Source organism: Alligator sinensis, unplaced genomic scaffold, assembly GCF_000455745.1.
Source record: "Alligator sinensis unplaced genomic scaffold, ASM45574v1 scaffold970_1, whole genome shotgun sequence".
NCBI classification, from domain to species: domain Eukaryota; kingdom Metazoa; phylum Chordata; order Crocodylia; family Alligatoridae; genus Alligator; species Alligator sinensis.
The window spans coordinates 625439-640687 of NW_005842094.1; the positions used below are offsets into that span (position 1 = coordinate 625439).

A 15249-nucleotide genomic window follows, 5' to 3' on the forward strand; every position below is an offset into this window, starting at 1 on the left:
CTCTTTCCTGCCTATGCAGGATGTCGGACTCGATGATCTATTGAGGTCCCTTCCGACCCTAACATCTATGAATCTATGAAGACACTAGGCACTATTTGCCTGGAGACTGCTGAAGACCTCCCCCACCAGGCATGCCATAACCTTAAGATTTCGCCCCATCTCTACAAACTCCAAGCTCCTGTTGTGCTTGACTGTATGCCAAGTCCAAATTGATGACCTGAAAGGGACCTGAGGCACTTCCTGTTCTCTTATAACATGGGGGTGCAATGTGAAATGCTGACATAAGGACTACTGCACATTCAGAGAATATCCTTGGGCTAGTAGGCAGAGTTAAAGAAAACTGTATGAATACAAGAGGCAGCTCCTGTTAAGAGTCTGTTTATATGTAAAAGCAAGGCCAGAATTAGTCAGGTCTAATTTAAAGCAGAGCAGTTATTCCAGAAAAACTCTATGGGCAAACACTCCTTTCTGAGTTTAGGCTAAATCACTTTGTAAACTGAAACACAAACCAGAACACTTATTTGGGAATAAGAGTGTCCACATGTTGAGTTACCATGGAGTTGTCAGCCTCCAAGACAAATGATTTGGAAAGGAAACAGATAGCATGCCAAAAGCCACTGGCTAGGCAGGGAATAAGACACAGAACCCCTTAATCCCAGGCACTTGCCCTATCCACTATACTATACAGCTGCTGAGTTGGATAGTCATCATAAAGAGCACACTAAACTCAACAGAGCAGTTTTCAGAAATCAGGCAAAATCCACCCAGCCGGCATTCAATGACAAAAGTCAAAGACTCCATGCTGTATAAGGATAACTCAGACAACTATCCAGTCTTGAGCTTTCACCAGTGTTTGTAACCAACACAACCAGAGCCATTATGCACTGATCTACTGCCACAGACTATCCTTCCCTATCTCCCCAAGATAGCTGACAGCCGCAGGGTCTGCGACTGCCTCATTACATCACTGGAAAAGTGAGAACAGCCTCTCAGCTGCACAATGTCCCGCCCAAAATGTGCTCATCGACAGCTGGAATTGGTTCGGCTTTAAATGAATCTTCCTGGGAGAAAGTAGCATCAGGCAGCGTGTCCCACTGAAGCAACCAAACACTGCGCAGAGGTATCGGATGTACTCCAGAAACAGCTGGAATTCTCTCTTTCCTCTTAAGAATCACACCCTCTCCTTCTTGAGGAAGACATTTCGGTTCAGTGTGGGAAACATGCAGGGAGGAGACATGAGATTGTCTCTGGAACCCCTTTTTGAATGTTTAAATGAGTTAGTGCCCAATTGCAATGAAATCTCTAAAGCCTCAGCCTCTTATTCTCCCTTCCCCCACCAAAAGAGAAATCCTTGGGCTGCTCACAAAAGAAACGGGGCTTTCACCATCTCAGACTGGTATTGCCTAGGAAGGTAACTGGTTATAATCCCACCCAGTGCAGCCTCAAACAAGGTTGGAAAGAGGCCTGGTTTAAACATGGGAAGGTTGAGAAACAAAAGGAGGGAGTACTGTCCCTCTAGGTACAGACATTACACATAAAGCAGTATAAGTGACCAAAAACAGGCCTACACCCATGACAGACCACAAGTTCGGGACACGGAGACTGGTTTAAAATGGTGGAACATGATAGAACTAGATTGATGAAGTCTCAGACAATTGGTTCAGATTAGTCTTGAATGTCCATATCTACCCTATTTCTCTATCTTGGAAAAGCTCTGGCTTACATGATCAAAAGGTGAGAACTGGTAAGCTCCACTAAAAACAAATAAAACCAAAACAAATCAAAAAAGGCAGGATGGTATCTGACCAGCAGGACCAATGCTTTGGCTTCTCAGGCAGGAAAATAGAAAGAGAGTATCCAGCTTAAATGTGAGAGAATGAGGTCAAGATATAACATCCCCCATTTCCTTATGCTCTTGATTCAAAAAAGGTTGGGAGGCACAGAAGCATCAGCTGGCTGTTTTGTGAGGCTGGGGGAAGCCTTGTTTAAATGGAAGTCCCCTCCTCTCCTCCCCACGAGGGGCAAACAAAGCAATCCGGTCTCGTTTTAGTCAGACAAAAGTGCCTAGAGCTACGAAATTATCCAACTACTTAAACTAACAGCATTGATCAGGCTGGAAAACAAAGCTGCAGTTCTTGGCATCTGCACAATTAGGAGAGTACAGCTGCAACAGAGTTTGCATTTTTCACCTGCTAGTAGTTACAAAAATAATAAGAGAAAACTTTCCCTCTGCCCATCCCTAAACACAGGCAGAATGAACGTTACAGATACAGTTTGACTAGCAAACATCACTAAGATTAAATTAATCTCCCAGTATTCTTTAAAAACAAAACAAAACAACAATCAACCAAGTATAGCAGATGACAGATGTGTCTGGCTTGGCAGGCAATGGGCACTGTTGTTCCTAGAACTGTTCCTATAATCTGAGGTGTCCTGCCTTCCATGGTACCCATATCTTTTCAGCTGCAAGTCCATTACAGTGAACCCTACACTGAAGTTCATTACAGCATTCAAATTAAAATCCATGAAGTCACTGTGAAAAAAGCTAGCTACACCTACATTGGCAACAGCTGATTTGAACAACTGGGCAGGGTTTCTTTTTAACCAAGTGCATGTCTTACACCTGATTTTATTTTCTTGATAAGGAGCCTTCCCTTGGTTTAACATAAAGCCAATGCTACAAATACCATTGGAAAGACGCACACAGAGCATAATCTGGGCCTCCCTGTACCAAAGAAAAAGAACATAAGATGATGCAAGTTTTCTCCAAAGCCTTTTGAGACTGAAGTGCACTTGTGGTTTGGAGTGCAACAAAACCCAATGGTCAAGTGAAAATAGAAGTTCTTTAATGTTCGCACACAACCGTCGCCCTGTTTGAAGAACAGCTAATTCTTCACATATTCATTGACTGGCCTCATGCAGCCAGAGAGGTTTCCCCTCTTACTTCATAACTGAATTAAAGTAAATTAAACCCATTCATGCATTTTTTTCTTCGAATTTCAACAAGCTACTTTCAGGATTTAGCTGTACATAAATGCAGAAAGGCCACCGTGAGTCGACTGTGAATGAACTACGTGGGCGTGTCTATACAAGATGCTGTTGCCGTAGCAACGCGCTACAGCGATGTAGCATTGGCAAACTCAAACTGTGGCGCCGCAGCTGCATCACCATAGTGATGCGCTCCCTTGCTATAGCACGTCACTACAGTGACAGCAGCTAAAAATAACTGCACTGCCAGTACGGCGCAGTGCCATCGTTTAGTACTTCCTTTAGTACAGCCTAAAGGAAGTACTAAACGATGGCGCAGTAACAACGGCGCTGTAGGGGCACATGGAGACGTGCCCTGCATGCCCATTACGTTTATTCTCCCTTTTAGTCACTGAGCAGTGGCTGATGTATTTTGGTGAAGAATAGCATCTGTCACAAGACCACACTAACATTTGGAAGAGTAGAGGTATTAATAAAAAATGATACTGATGTAACCTGCTGATTCCCTCCCATATCTGCTTCACAGAGGAACTGCTACACGGAAACCTCTGGTCCTGAAGCCCTAAAAGGTCCCAGTTCAATCTTCGGTGTCAGCCGAAATGGTGGCTGTCACGTTTGTACCCTGCATTCACGATGAAGGCTGCATCAAGAGCGAAGCCCCAGTCATTCCAGACTTGAAATAAACTGCCTCAGAGCCAAGCAACCGATCTAAAATGTGAAAAATGCTCAGCCTCTTGTTTTATACTGCGTGCAGTGGGCCTGGAGACTAGCCTAGAATATTTCAGTCGGAAGTCACCATATGCATTTGTTATGTGGATTGCAAAGAGGTCTTCTCACCTGGAAAGAGTTCTCACTACAGCTTTATGAAGGGGAAAGGGGAAAAGGAAATAAAGAAGAGACACCATACATAAAATTGGAAGCATAAAATTAAACATCTAAGCTAATTTTTACTCTGGAACGAGTGAAACAAAGAGCAAAGCAACTGTGGATGCTTAAGTATCGTTAAGGGGGAGCTTAATTGGCCAATGTTCCTTTTGATCTCAGTACTGAAAAGACTAACATGTATACAAGTTGGTGCTGTTATTGGAGCTAAGGAACTATACAGTGCAACAGTAATACTGAGTATTGGTGGAGAGGCAGATCACCTCCGAGATCACGAGGAACAGCAGTGCTTGCTACTCCAATACAAAAGGTTCAGAATTCATTTTTTGAGCAACCAAGCACCTGCAGCTCCCACGCACATCACTGGAAATAGTGGTGTTCACATCCCAAAGCTTGTCTAACTTTATGCCAACTAATAGCTGGGCCAATACAAGGTACAACCCTAAGAAGTCCTTGGCTCTCACATAATTTCTGGATCACCACAGCTATGTCACTCTTATACTATGTGGGGGGAAATCAAAAGCTCTTTGCACAATTGCCCTCTCAGAGTGCTAGCAAATGTGAAGGGATGTCAAGCATTTCAAGAGATCAGCGCGAAAAGACATACTACGCTTCAAGAATGAAATCCTGGATCAACTGAAGTCAATGTCAGAACTCCCTTGACTTCACCAAGGCCAGGATTTCTCTCCATTTGCTTCCAGAGAGAACCAGAAGATGTTCTACCCTCCATCACATCCTGGCCCTGTTGGAAACTGATTGACCAAAAAACTTCTTAGACAAACTTCTCACTTACCAACCCCTACGTGAGGGTTATAAATGGTTTACCTCCTCCGTGCTCAGTTGGTTCACGCATCCGTATTGCAACGGCTGGCAGCATGTGTGAGAGAGGTCTTTGTATTTTAAGCTGTCAAGTATATTCTGGACACCCCACCCTTTACAACACAGACAACAGGAATGTTCAGATTAGCCAAGGGTGTGAGAATGACTCTGCTAAGCATTCATCTGTCTCTCGGATCATCAGCAGAATGTGGAATGCAGAACAGGTGAGGGGTGTGGGAAGTCTGCGACATGACTTCGCTTTTATGGCTTTTGGAGGGTTTAAAAAACTATGAACATGTTAAGGGTGGGATTTTCAAAATCTCTCTCTGTTGATTTAGGCCCATACTGAACACTTAGCAAGTCATACCCACTGAGTAAAGTCTCCATCCCTTTAAGCTAACGTCTGATTAAGTATTTTTAGTCTCAAGAGACACCATGACCCCCACAAGTGCTCAGCACATTGAGTCAGAGGACTCTGACTGAGGAACCTGAATATGGATTTTAAAAAAACAACAATTTGGGTACACAGATTTGCAAATTTTGGCCCTAATGTTTCAGGGCTAGACATTGCATAGGAATTGATCTAAATGGCAATGGCATTGTTCCTTTTCCGCTTCCCCTGCAGGCAAGTCTAGCATGAGTTGCATAATCTGTTGGTTTAAATAAACCAAGAGGAGAGCAATTCTGATTCCACAACAGACTCCTCAGCCCTTTAGGGCAAAAGTCTGGGTCACTTCCCCTTCTGAAAACATTTCAGAGGTTAGCAGAAGTCCAGTTCCCTTTTAGCGACTGCACTTGAACAAGTGTGCAACAGAGCTGGTCAAAGCTTTTACATTTTCAGTTATGCCCAATTTTTCCTCAGTTTTCGGCCAGCTCTAGTGCACTCATTCAATTTAGAGTACATCTGTAACCCATCAAGCTCTGGGCTTCAGTTGACTCCTTTATAAACTAGGCAGAGAGAAGTGCCAAAGTATCCTTGAACATGGGCACATTTCAAATCTCACAGATTTTTTTCTTAATGTTGCTGCTCAAGCCTCTCTCTAATGTGATGCTTACCTGCATAAGTGCTACAAGATCCTCACATGGTTAGCTCTGCAATTGTCAAGTCCTGTATACTTACTTATTTACAAAACAAAGCATTTCTGTTTAAGACTAAGAGCTGTATAGCATCCTTAACCCTATGCAGAATTACCACTGGTTTAGATGAAATGGATAGATGAATTTCAGTTTGGCAACTCTCTTCACCAGTAAGTTCATGACAGTAGAAAATCCCTCTCCTTATACTCTGAGAATGGTTTCTTCTCTCCTAACCAGCCTGAAACCCCCTTTCTTCTCTATTGCCAGCACAGCCAACAAGGTGCCACTGAGCCTGGTTTGAATTCCCCAAACAGGGGACAGAATTTAGGTATTTCTGTCTGAGCAGAGGGCAGTACTAAAATTTGGTGCAATTAGCACTGATGCTTCTGTTAGTCTGTGCACCAGGATTTAGAAAAGGAAAATTAATTCTCAACATTAGTGACAAGAGATGCACAAAGTCACTACGGAATAAGTGTCCAGTCCATCTCACTATGCACAGCTCTCTTCTCAATTACCCAAGAAAGCACTGACAAAAGGAACAGAAAGGTTTTCTGAGGAGAGTCAGCCTACTTGCTCACTGCATTTACTTTTCTAAGCTATTCCACAGCAGTTATATTTGATGTATAAAAATGGCACATTATCCCTGCTCATGAATATACAGCTATGCAAATATTGGGCCAAATTTTGAGTGCAATGAAGTAATGGCATCTACTATTGCAAATCTGGAGTAACAGAGAGCAAGGTTTAGTTCATTATGTACAAAATCTAGAGGCCAACATGCATGAGTGACTGGTGCCTCCTGAATCTGGGGGGGCATCCACAGAAGCTGCCGATGGCGGCAGCCCTGTCATGGGGGGTACCCGCCCTACTGACAGCATCAGTGTCAGCTGGGGGGGGCACCAACCCCGTCAGGGGGGGCACGTGCACCCCCTACCAGTCACCTATGTCAATATGAATTTTGATTGAAGTAGGCATAAGGAATCAACCTTACAGTTATGCTCGTCTCTTAAAGGAATCACCACCTAGAGACACCAGGCTGAGTGGATGTGATATCATATAAATGTGATCTACTGTTATGATCATCAGCAACAAGCAGAAAGTATTTTTAAGCAATGCTTAGTGTTACTTAACCGGTTATATTCACCAATGTAATTGACACCTATTCCATCATCCTTAATACACCCACTTCTTTCTCTGATACCATAAATAGATTAGAGAAGTTTCTGCAGATGGCCATGACCCCATTTGTTTGTGCACTTAGCCATGTATGAATCACTCTTGGCTTGTAGCAGCACTCTGGAATTACTGAAAGATAACTAGTCGGCACAGACACCAATAAATGAATCATGCTTTCCACACAACCAAACCTTTGGGCTTTTACAGACACCAATTACAAAGTAAGAAGAAAAGAACAAAGAAATTACTCAGTCTATTTGCACAAAGTCATGCAAAGTTGATTCATAGTTTTACAGAATTATTACTGACAAGTCTTTGTAGGGGGCTGGAGTAACACACTGGCTACTCAACAAATTGGTCTTTCTTACTTCACTTGATCCTGAAACCCTATATAATTCTTGAAGAGGCTACATACATTTTTAAGGGCATCTTTTCAACATTTATGTCATTTTAAATAGTTATTTAATCATCTTGCATGCACGTCCTTCATTCTTTGTTACAGAATTGTACTTGTTAGGTTGCACTGGCCAAGTCTTCAGTATTGAGCATTTTGGTAGCACCTGTTAAAGTGCACATGTCTTGTCTAAACTCCCATCACATGCCCAATTCTTCATAGCTGTAGATGTAAACAGAGTGTTCTGAATAAGCAAGTGCATTGGCATAAGCAAGTCTGTACATGCAAATACAGGCATTTATGCACATATTGCAGTGTAAGATTCACCACTTGCGGTCATTTTTAGTAGGGATTTGTAAAACCTCGTTAACATCAGACACAGACCAATGACTGGAAGGCATCACAGAAACCCACCACAGAACAGCTAACTAACACATGGAAAGGTAAGTTCAAAGTTACGTACTAGACTTCAGTCTGAAAAAAATCTAGCCTGTGACTGACATTACAATGTGCATCAGAAACGGACAGCAGACAGTGCTCTAGATCCAGTGCAAATGCAAAAAACTGTACAAACTATAAATGTCCCTTCATGATTTTATGATAGGCACTGCCAAATTTCTGGTAGATCACAAACAGAAATACATTGTGGAGGGTAGGTGGGTGCCTCAATGCTGATCTCAATGCCTGCAAAAATCCATCAGGTAAATTCAGGTCACAATAACTGCACGTTTTGACAGACCTGATCATACACACCCATCTGCCCAAAAATCAGCAGTTGGGATCAAGTAGAGGCAAAGAGTAGGATGAGTTTTAACTCCAGGAAGAACTTTTACTTCCAGAGAAGCATGCAATAAGGTGCAAGTTAAAAAATGCAAAAACTCTGCTTAGCTCCATATGAGTGCCTTGCTAACTAGCACATACTCTAAGGAGTGGGTTTTCGCTCCAATGAAATGTATTTGATCTCTCCTAAACCCCAGTTGACCAGTGCCTGCACAAAGGCATTATTTTGGCGTAATTGGGAGTCTATGCAAGAAAAGGCTTAACAGCAGTTACAAGAACTAATCAGAGGCACTCCTGAAGCTATTTGGGAAAGCCTGCTCAATTATCCCTCATCATTAAAGGGCATCACCTCCTCAACTAGAAGACAAAGCCCACACAAGCCGGCCCCAAGACAGACCGACTATTTTCAAGCAGATTTAAATTAAACTATTTATAATATAAGATATAAAATATATTTTGCACTTCTACTTCTGACAAACTTGGATCCACATTGCATGAATCACTGCAACAACCATCACTTTTCATGCGTAAGAAATAACCTATGTGGGTAACAACCCACAATTCCCAATACAGTTTACCCGAGGATAAATTGCTACTGACAGGTGGAAGGACAACCCCCCCCCGCAAACTATTCTGAAGAACTTAGTGGCTGTTTTATCTGTACAAAACTTCTGAGGTGTCAACTGAAACTACAATCTTTTTCTGTGCAATATAATATTAAAAGGATTCGCATCCTAAAAATAATAAAATGCCCTATTTCAGGTGGAAAAATATTCGGAAGCAGAGACACGCAGCATTAGGTAGAAGGGATATCTCTGAAGTAAGTACTGTAGTATAAATGTTAAAGTGACCATAGGTTTCTTACTGGAGAAAATTCAAAAGGCTTGCAACACTTTGATAATAGTTTAACGTCTCTACTAATTTCCTGTTTAGTATAACCATGCAATTACCATGCGATCTGCAGGACATGAGGAACTATATACTTATAGGTGGCTTCAACGTAGACAAGAAGTTGTCCTCTTCCTCTTGTTCTTCTTGTTAAACAAAATTCTGCAGAACTAACTTAGAAAAGGGGGAAAGAAACGTGAAAAGTTTTCATTACAAAGCACCATTTAAAATGCAGATCAAAGCGCTGCCTTGGAAGTTATATTCCTTGCCAAGTCATCAAAGCCTTTTCCACCATCAGTAGTTTCCCAAATCCTCAGACTGGGAATAAGCTGCTGTGGTTGAAATAAAAATAAAACACAACTTGCTAAAGTTAACCAATACTTTAGAAATTCCCATGAGATCAAAATTCCATTTTCTGGCAGTTAAGCCAACTAGCTATTATCAATTATTTTATGTATAAAACTGTAGTCCTTTGCAATTATTGAAGACAATTACAAACAAGTAAGCATACAGGCATACAGAAATGTATGTACACTATCACTTTCACCCCCTTCACTGATGTCTAGAAGATCAGAATTTGACTTCAACAGGCAAATCTCACAGAAATTTAGCCCCAGAGCCACAAAAATCATTTGTCATACAGACCCCATAGTCCTTAATGGCCCCTTTGCTTTCTATATATTTAGGAGTATACTCATTTTGCAAACGGGACTACACTTAAATGCAGCAAGGCAGCCCTTGTAGTTCCATGACAGAAGCTGTTAGTAAGAAGGCAAAAATATGCTGACAATAGATGCACTAAAACCATCTATACCAAAGACCTTAAAGCTCTGAATAAGAACATACACCACACAGGATTTCTTTGCATACAGCAGATCCGCTTAATTGAAAATCGGTTTTATTTAAAAACAAATCACAAATGAAAAGTCCTAACGGATCAGTTACCAAATAATAACTGTGTGTTAACTGAGGCAAGACCAATCTCGACTGTACGATTATTTACCACTTAGGAAAAAGGCTAGGTCGTAGTTACTGGCCACTGGTGTCACTATATACTTATACACTTCTATTAGAAAAGTCATCTCATTTATAAATTCCATTTCTAATTTAGGTTTACAACTGATTCTGGATTTGAATTTATGCAGCCAGCTGCCAGCCCCTAAGATATTTGAGTTTTTGTACCTTTGGAGAGCAATAGCAAAATAAAAATAAGGGAACCATTGTGGAAGTTTACATTTCCACAGAATGCATCAAGAATTCAGCTAAACCCAAGTCAATGTTGCAAAATTTCACATGCAACTTCAGTCCCAACTCTTAAAATGCCTTGGCTTAAAAATACATAGCTATGTCGTTCCCCGCCGCCATGGTACATTATCCCCCAAAATGTATTAGTATCTGAGAACTTCCTACAAAACCCGAAACAAACAGAAAGACTCATTCTGGTGGTAACTAACACCTCCATGACACAGAGTAACAAGTCATATTGTGTCAAATATCCTCTTCTGGATATGCCCCATTAAGAAAGAGTTCACTGTATCATGTCACTGCTATGCATTATAAATGATTTCAGGTGCCTCTGTTTCAATGCATGCCACAGGAGTCTGACCCACCTTGTAGTAGCAGGATGTGAAGTACTGTACAGGTGTTCACCCAGAAGGAAAAGCAGCTTGACTCTGTATGTCTGATCCTGTTTCCTTCTCTATCCCCTTTTTGAATCAACATTGAATGACAGCAATAAAATACGAAGAATAAGTCGTCATTTCATGGGACTAAAATAAAACACTGCTCTAAGACCCCACTGGTACGTACACACAGCAGGGCAAGGGTGACTTATCTCTGTGAAAGCACAACCTTTTTTGAGTAAAGATACAGTCATAAGTAACCTGAGATAGCCATCTCCATGTAAAATCCTGGAGAAGAGAAGGTGCAGATAATTCTTAGCCTTTTAGAAGTAAGAACTACCTGTGCTTTTTCTCCACTTGGATTTTATGCAGAAAAGAGTCTCTCTGTATAAAACACTTTTTGGTGTTGCAAAGACACAATTGAAGCTGGGTGACACACACCTGACTTTTCGTTTGATTATATCAAAGTGAAATATCAGGAATTGAATGGCCACGGGTAAAGATTAATTAGCTTGATAAAAAGCTGGTAGTAGACCCGTGCTTGTTTTTGTAGACTTATTTCTGAAATGTCCAGTTAAAAAAAAAAAAAAAAAATACAGCATGTAAAAAACCTGAGCCAGTATTACAGATTTTTTTCAGTAAGGATAGTACAACAGTTCCAGTGCTGCCATTGACACGTCAATGAAAAACACAAAACATTCTCGAAAAATTATATATAATCACAGCAATATAGAATATCATATATACTAGTCAAAGAGAGAGAGTTTGGGGGTGGAATGGAGAAAATTCTAGGTTCAGCCATCTGCATTTGGTTTATTAAACTAAAGGATGTGAAAACAGTGGATTTCTTTCTGAGGACAGAACTTCTCACATGTAATAGACTTACAATTTTAAATGTCTTTAAATGGTTGTAAAACTTGTGCTTTCCAGCTCTAAAAAAAAAGAAAAAGATGAGGGAATATTCTCATTGCCATACCAAGAGAACCCGTTTATTATTAAAGCTATCAGATACTTCACTGTACTAAAGGCGACCTTCAACCAGCCCCTTACTCAAGGTGACCAGCTCTGAACCCCTGCAGCTGTTATATGCATCTACATTATCGTGGAAGGTTGAAGCAAAACAGAAGCACAGAGGCATCTCTAGCCAAAGGTTCCCAACCCTGTATCAATATACGAGAAGTCCTTCCAGGTCTGAAACGGCTCCATAGTTTTCCAGAGCTCAGCATTCATAGCAAACTATTACCTGTACAAAGGACTCCAAATGCTGAATGAACAAGGCCCTCACAAGATCCTGTAAAAACTTGCTCATCGATTATACCAGACAGAATAAAAACACAAGTTTAGCTGTTTGTGGCAAGAGGCTGTGAGCTATGAATGAAGACTGTTGCAAGGACTTTGTTGGGCTGAATAATTAGTTATTTACAGACGCAGACAACACTGAAATCACCCCTGACCCCCTTCACCCTGGGTGACTGATTAGAGGCCACAGCAGAGATGTCTGGCTAGCTTAGCTGGCCTAGTGTGTTGGCACTGCACCAGGTCAGAGTACTCTCTCTAGTCACTGTGGTAGTCAAGACTTTGAACCTGTACTGAAAAAAAATAAAACCCTTTGTAATCCTCATCTAGGAAGGCTCCAGACAGAAAGAGCCCAACTGCTTCATTTGTTTAAATACTCGTTTGTCACCTGAAATAAGAAATGCACAGAAATATTTTAGATGAACTTCACAGTTAACCCAATTAGAGGGTTAAATTAAAAGAAAGAGTTTGCACTTATGCTACTATCTTGCATCAGTCCTGTGCTAGATTCATACCTGCAAAATTAAACGGAATCTCGTTTTACCTGTTCTCAGACCCCATCCAAATAATTTTTCAAAACTGAGTCATGCTGCCCCCCGCCATCTACTTTAAACTAATGAATCTAATAGACTCTCAACTCTGTCCTTTCTGTTAAATCAAAGTAAAAAGAAGCATGTGTGTAGCCAGCCCCATTGCAATATAACCACTCTTGCTTCGTAGGAAACAACAACTAATTTCAGCAAAGGAAGTTACTGCCAAATACACCAACATAAGATAGTGGTAAAAGTTTTAAAGGCCTACTCCAAAGCCTAAGTCAAAAGAAAACTTACCCACTTTGGGTCAGGACCATGATGTTAACTAGCTGATTGTGCGGTGCAGAGATTTGATAGAGCAGACTAAAGAGAATAGGGTCTCATGGAGTAGGTTCTAGCTTTTTTAAAGGAAGAGATCCTCCAATAGGTAAGTTTTTTCTTGGTTACACATACGCACACCCCAAAATCAGCACCTGCCTATTACTAATCCTTTCAGACACTGCAGGAAATCTAGAAATGGACAGTATTTCTAAGAAGTCAAGCAATTAAATTAAAAGATCAGACTGTTCCAATAAGAAACCTGTGCCAAGGATCAGATTGGAAGAAGAAAGACTGTTTCTTCAAAAGACAGAGTGGATGCTAATTCTTCAAAAATATTCCACTTTGATATTATCACAGTTCTGATCAGGCCTAAACTAAAAAAAAAAAAAAAAAAAAAGTTTCTCAGGTTTATGTCATGGGATAACAGACTCGTTTACATTCACTCCCTGACTGGCATAAAAAAAGAAATCTGTATCTTTTAATCTGTAGAGTTCTATTGGTATTCCTATCTAGCATGGCCTGTTAAAGTCAAGAAAGAATAATGGTCTATTCAGTACTGGTAGTGTTAATAAAATCAGGCAAATCCAGCTTAGCTTTGTCTGAACACGAATGAGATTAAATCAGGATTAAAAGTGCATACAGTACAAAGGCTATGGTTTATTTTACAATTCAGGTTGAACACGTTTTAGTACCCATTCTATGAATGCCTATAGATTTTTTCCAAAATCTATATATAACCAAATCAACCCAAAATATGGCTGGCATAGTTGATGGCAGAGGACTCAAGGCTTTGACTATCCGAAATGCTAAAGACCAGAGTTGCCCTAAAACACAGCTCTGCAGCCCCAAACAACAGACCCAATCCTAAGGTGTCAATGGGAATCGGTGGCATTAAATAGGGTTCAACTGACTTTCACATGCTTACATCAGGAATGAATTTGCCATATTGGGGTGTTAACAACAGCAAGATTATGCCCAAGTCTCCACTTTGCGCCAAACGCACTAGCACACAGAGGTTATGACTGCGCTGCGTGGTACTGGATGTCGACCCAAGTAGAAATGAGCCCTCTGGCTGCAGAAAAGCCACACAGGCTGAGACGCTTTGAAAATAATCAGGCCCAGGCAATGCATTTTTAAAAATAGCCAGGGAAGCCAAATGACTTCCCTTAAAAAGAAAACTCCGTTTCCATTTCTAGGTAGTTTGTTAGGGTGATCCCACGCAGAAGTACAGGCTATTTGGGTCAGACAATGCTCTCACTGATTTTCCATGTTTACAGTTTAAAATAATTTTTTTTTTAAATTATAACGAGTTTTCAAAATATTTGCTCCACTTTTGCCTCCAGCCCTCCAATAATTGAAGGCGTATCATTGAAATGGAGCGGTTAATTAAGATACCTAAAAGCAAGGCTCAAAGTGTTAACAGTGCTAACCTTATGGGTCAAAATCTCCTGAGCATCACTTCAGCTGAAGTGAGAAACGTAGTCTATTTGGAAGAGCAGACAGTTAGAGCAGACAACTAAATTAACAAGACTGCCTCGGTGTCAGCCAAAACATCATTACAGCTGATTAGCTGAGGGGAAGGGACGATATAAAAAAAAAAAAGAAAAAAAAAAAGATGAACTGGAAAAGGAAATTTTACATATGCTGAAAAGGAAATGTTACATACGCTGAAGGAAACAAGAGGGGCGAGGATAACCCTCATGATATAAACCCCTCACAACTCTGCACGGGGTCGGGCGAAAGCGATTTCTGAGCCCGGCAGGTCCCTCGCCCGCGGACGCAGCGCGGTCGTCCCTGCTCGTGCCAGGATGCTCCGACACAAAGATGCTGAATCCCAAACAGCAACAGATTAAAGATCAGGACGTGCACAGACCGGACAAGCCGCTTAACAGCGACGGCTTTCTTCGCTCCTCGCGGCAGTCTGACAGACGGGGAGCGACCGGCTACAACTTTACTGCGATTTGGGGCGCCGGGAGAGCCCCACTCGCCTTCTCGCCGGCCACGCGTGACTTTTGGATCTCGCACAAAACTTTCCTCCAAAAGACACCCGCGGCGGACGGCGACTCCGACTGCGAACCGGTGCCTCCAGGTGCGGATTAGGGAGGAGGAGGAGGAAGAGGGTGTCTAGTGCCCCAAATCTCCTTGCTCTGGCCCTTGAGGAGAGGCTGTGGCAGGGCCCCTGCACTAGCTGAGCCCCGCCGTGCTCGGCCAGGGCTATTTATAGCCGCCCCCCCTCACACTCACACTTACACACACTCGCACACGCGCACCCCCCGGCCCCACTCACTGATCTCCATGCTCTGGAACAAAGAGCGCTTGCAGTTGCACGTGCAGGACACATTGGGCTGCAGGGCGATGCCGGCGGTGCCGTTCAGCCCCATGAAGTTATACATGGGCGAGGAGGCGGCGGCGAGGCGAGGCGGCGGGGCCCGGGCCGCCCCGCATGCAGGCAGCACGGGCCGGGCGGCAGGAG

General features: G+C 42.0%; 1 protein-coding gene across 3 annotated transcripts in view; it reads right to left on the reverse strand.

The window, feature by feature from the left end:
* Positions 1 to 15243, reverse strand: part of PMEPA1 (prostate transmembrane protein, androgen induced 1) — a 62456-nt gene extending 47213 nt beyond the window's left edge. For 2 of the 3 annotated variants that reach the window (XM_006024076.2, XM_006024075.2), the window contains exon 1: positions 15064 to 15243. In XM_006024076.2, the coding sequence (XP_006024138.1) occupies positions 15064 to 15169 (106 nt within the window). In that variant the 5' untranslated portion in view covers positions 15170 to 15243. The remainder of the gene's footprint in view (positions 1 to 15063) is intronic. The other variant, XM_025204690.1, reaches the window with a different exon arrangement.
* Positions 15244 to 15249: the final 6 nt, after the last annotated feature.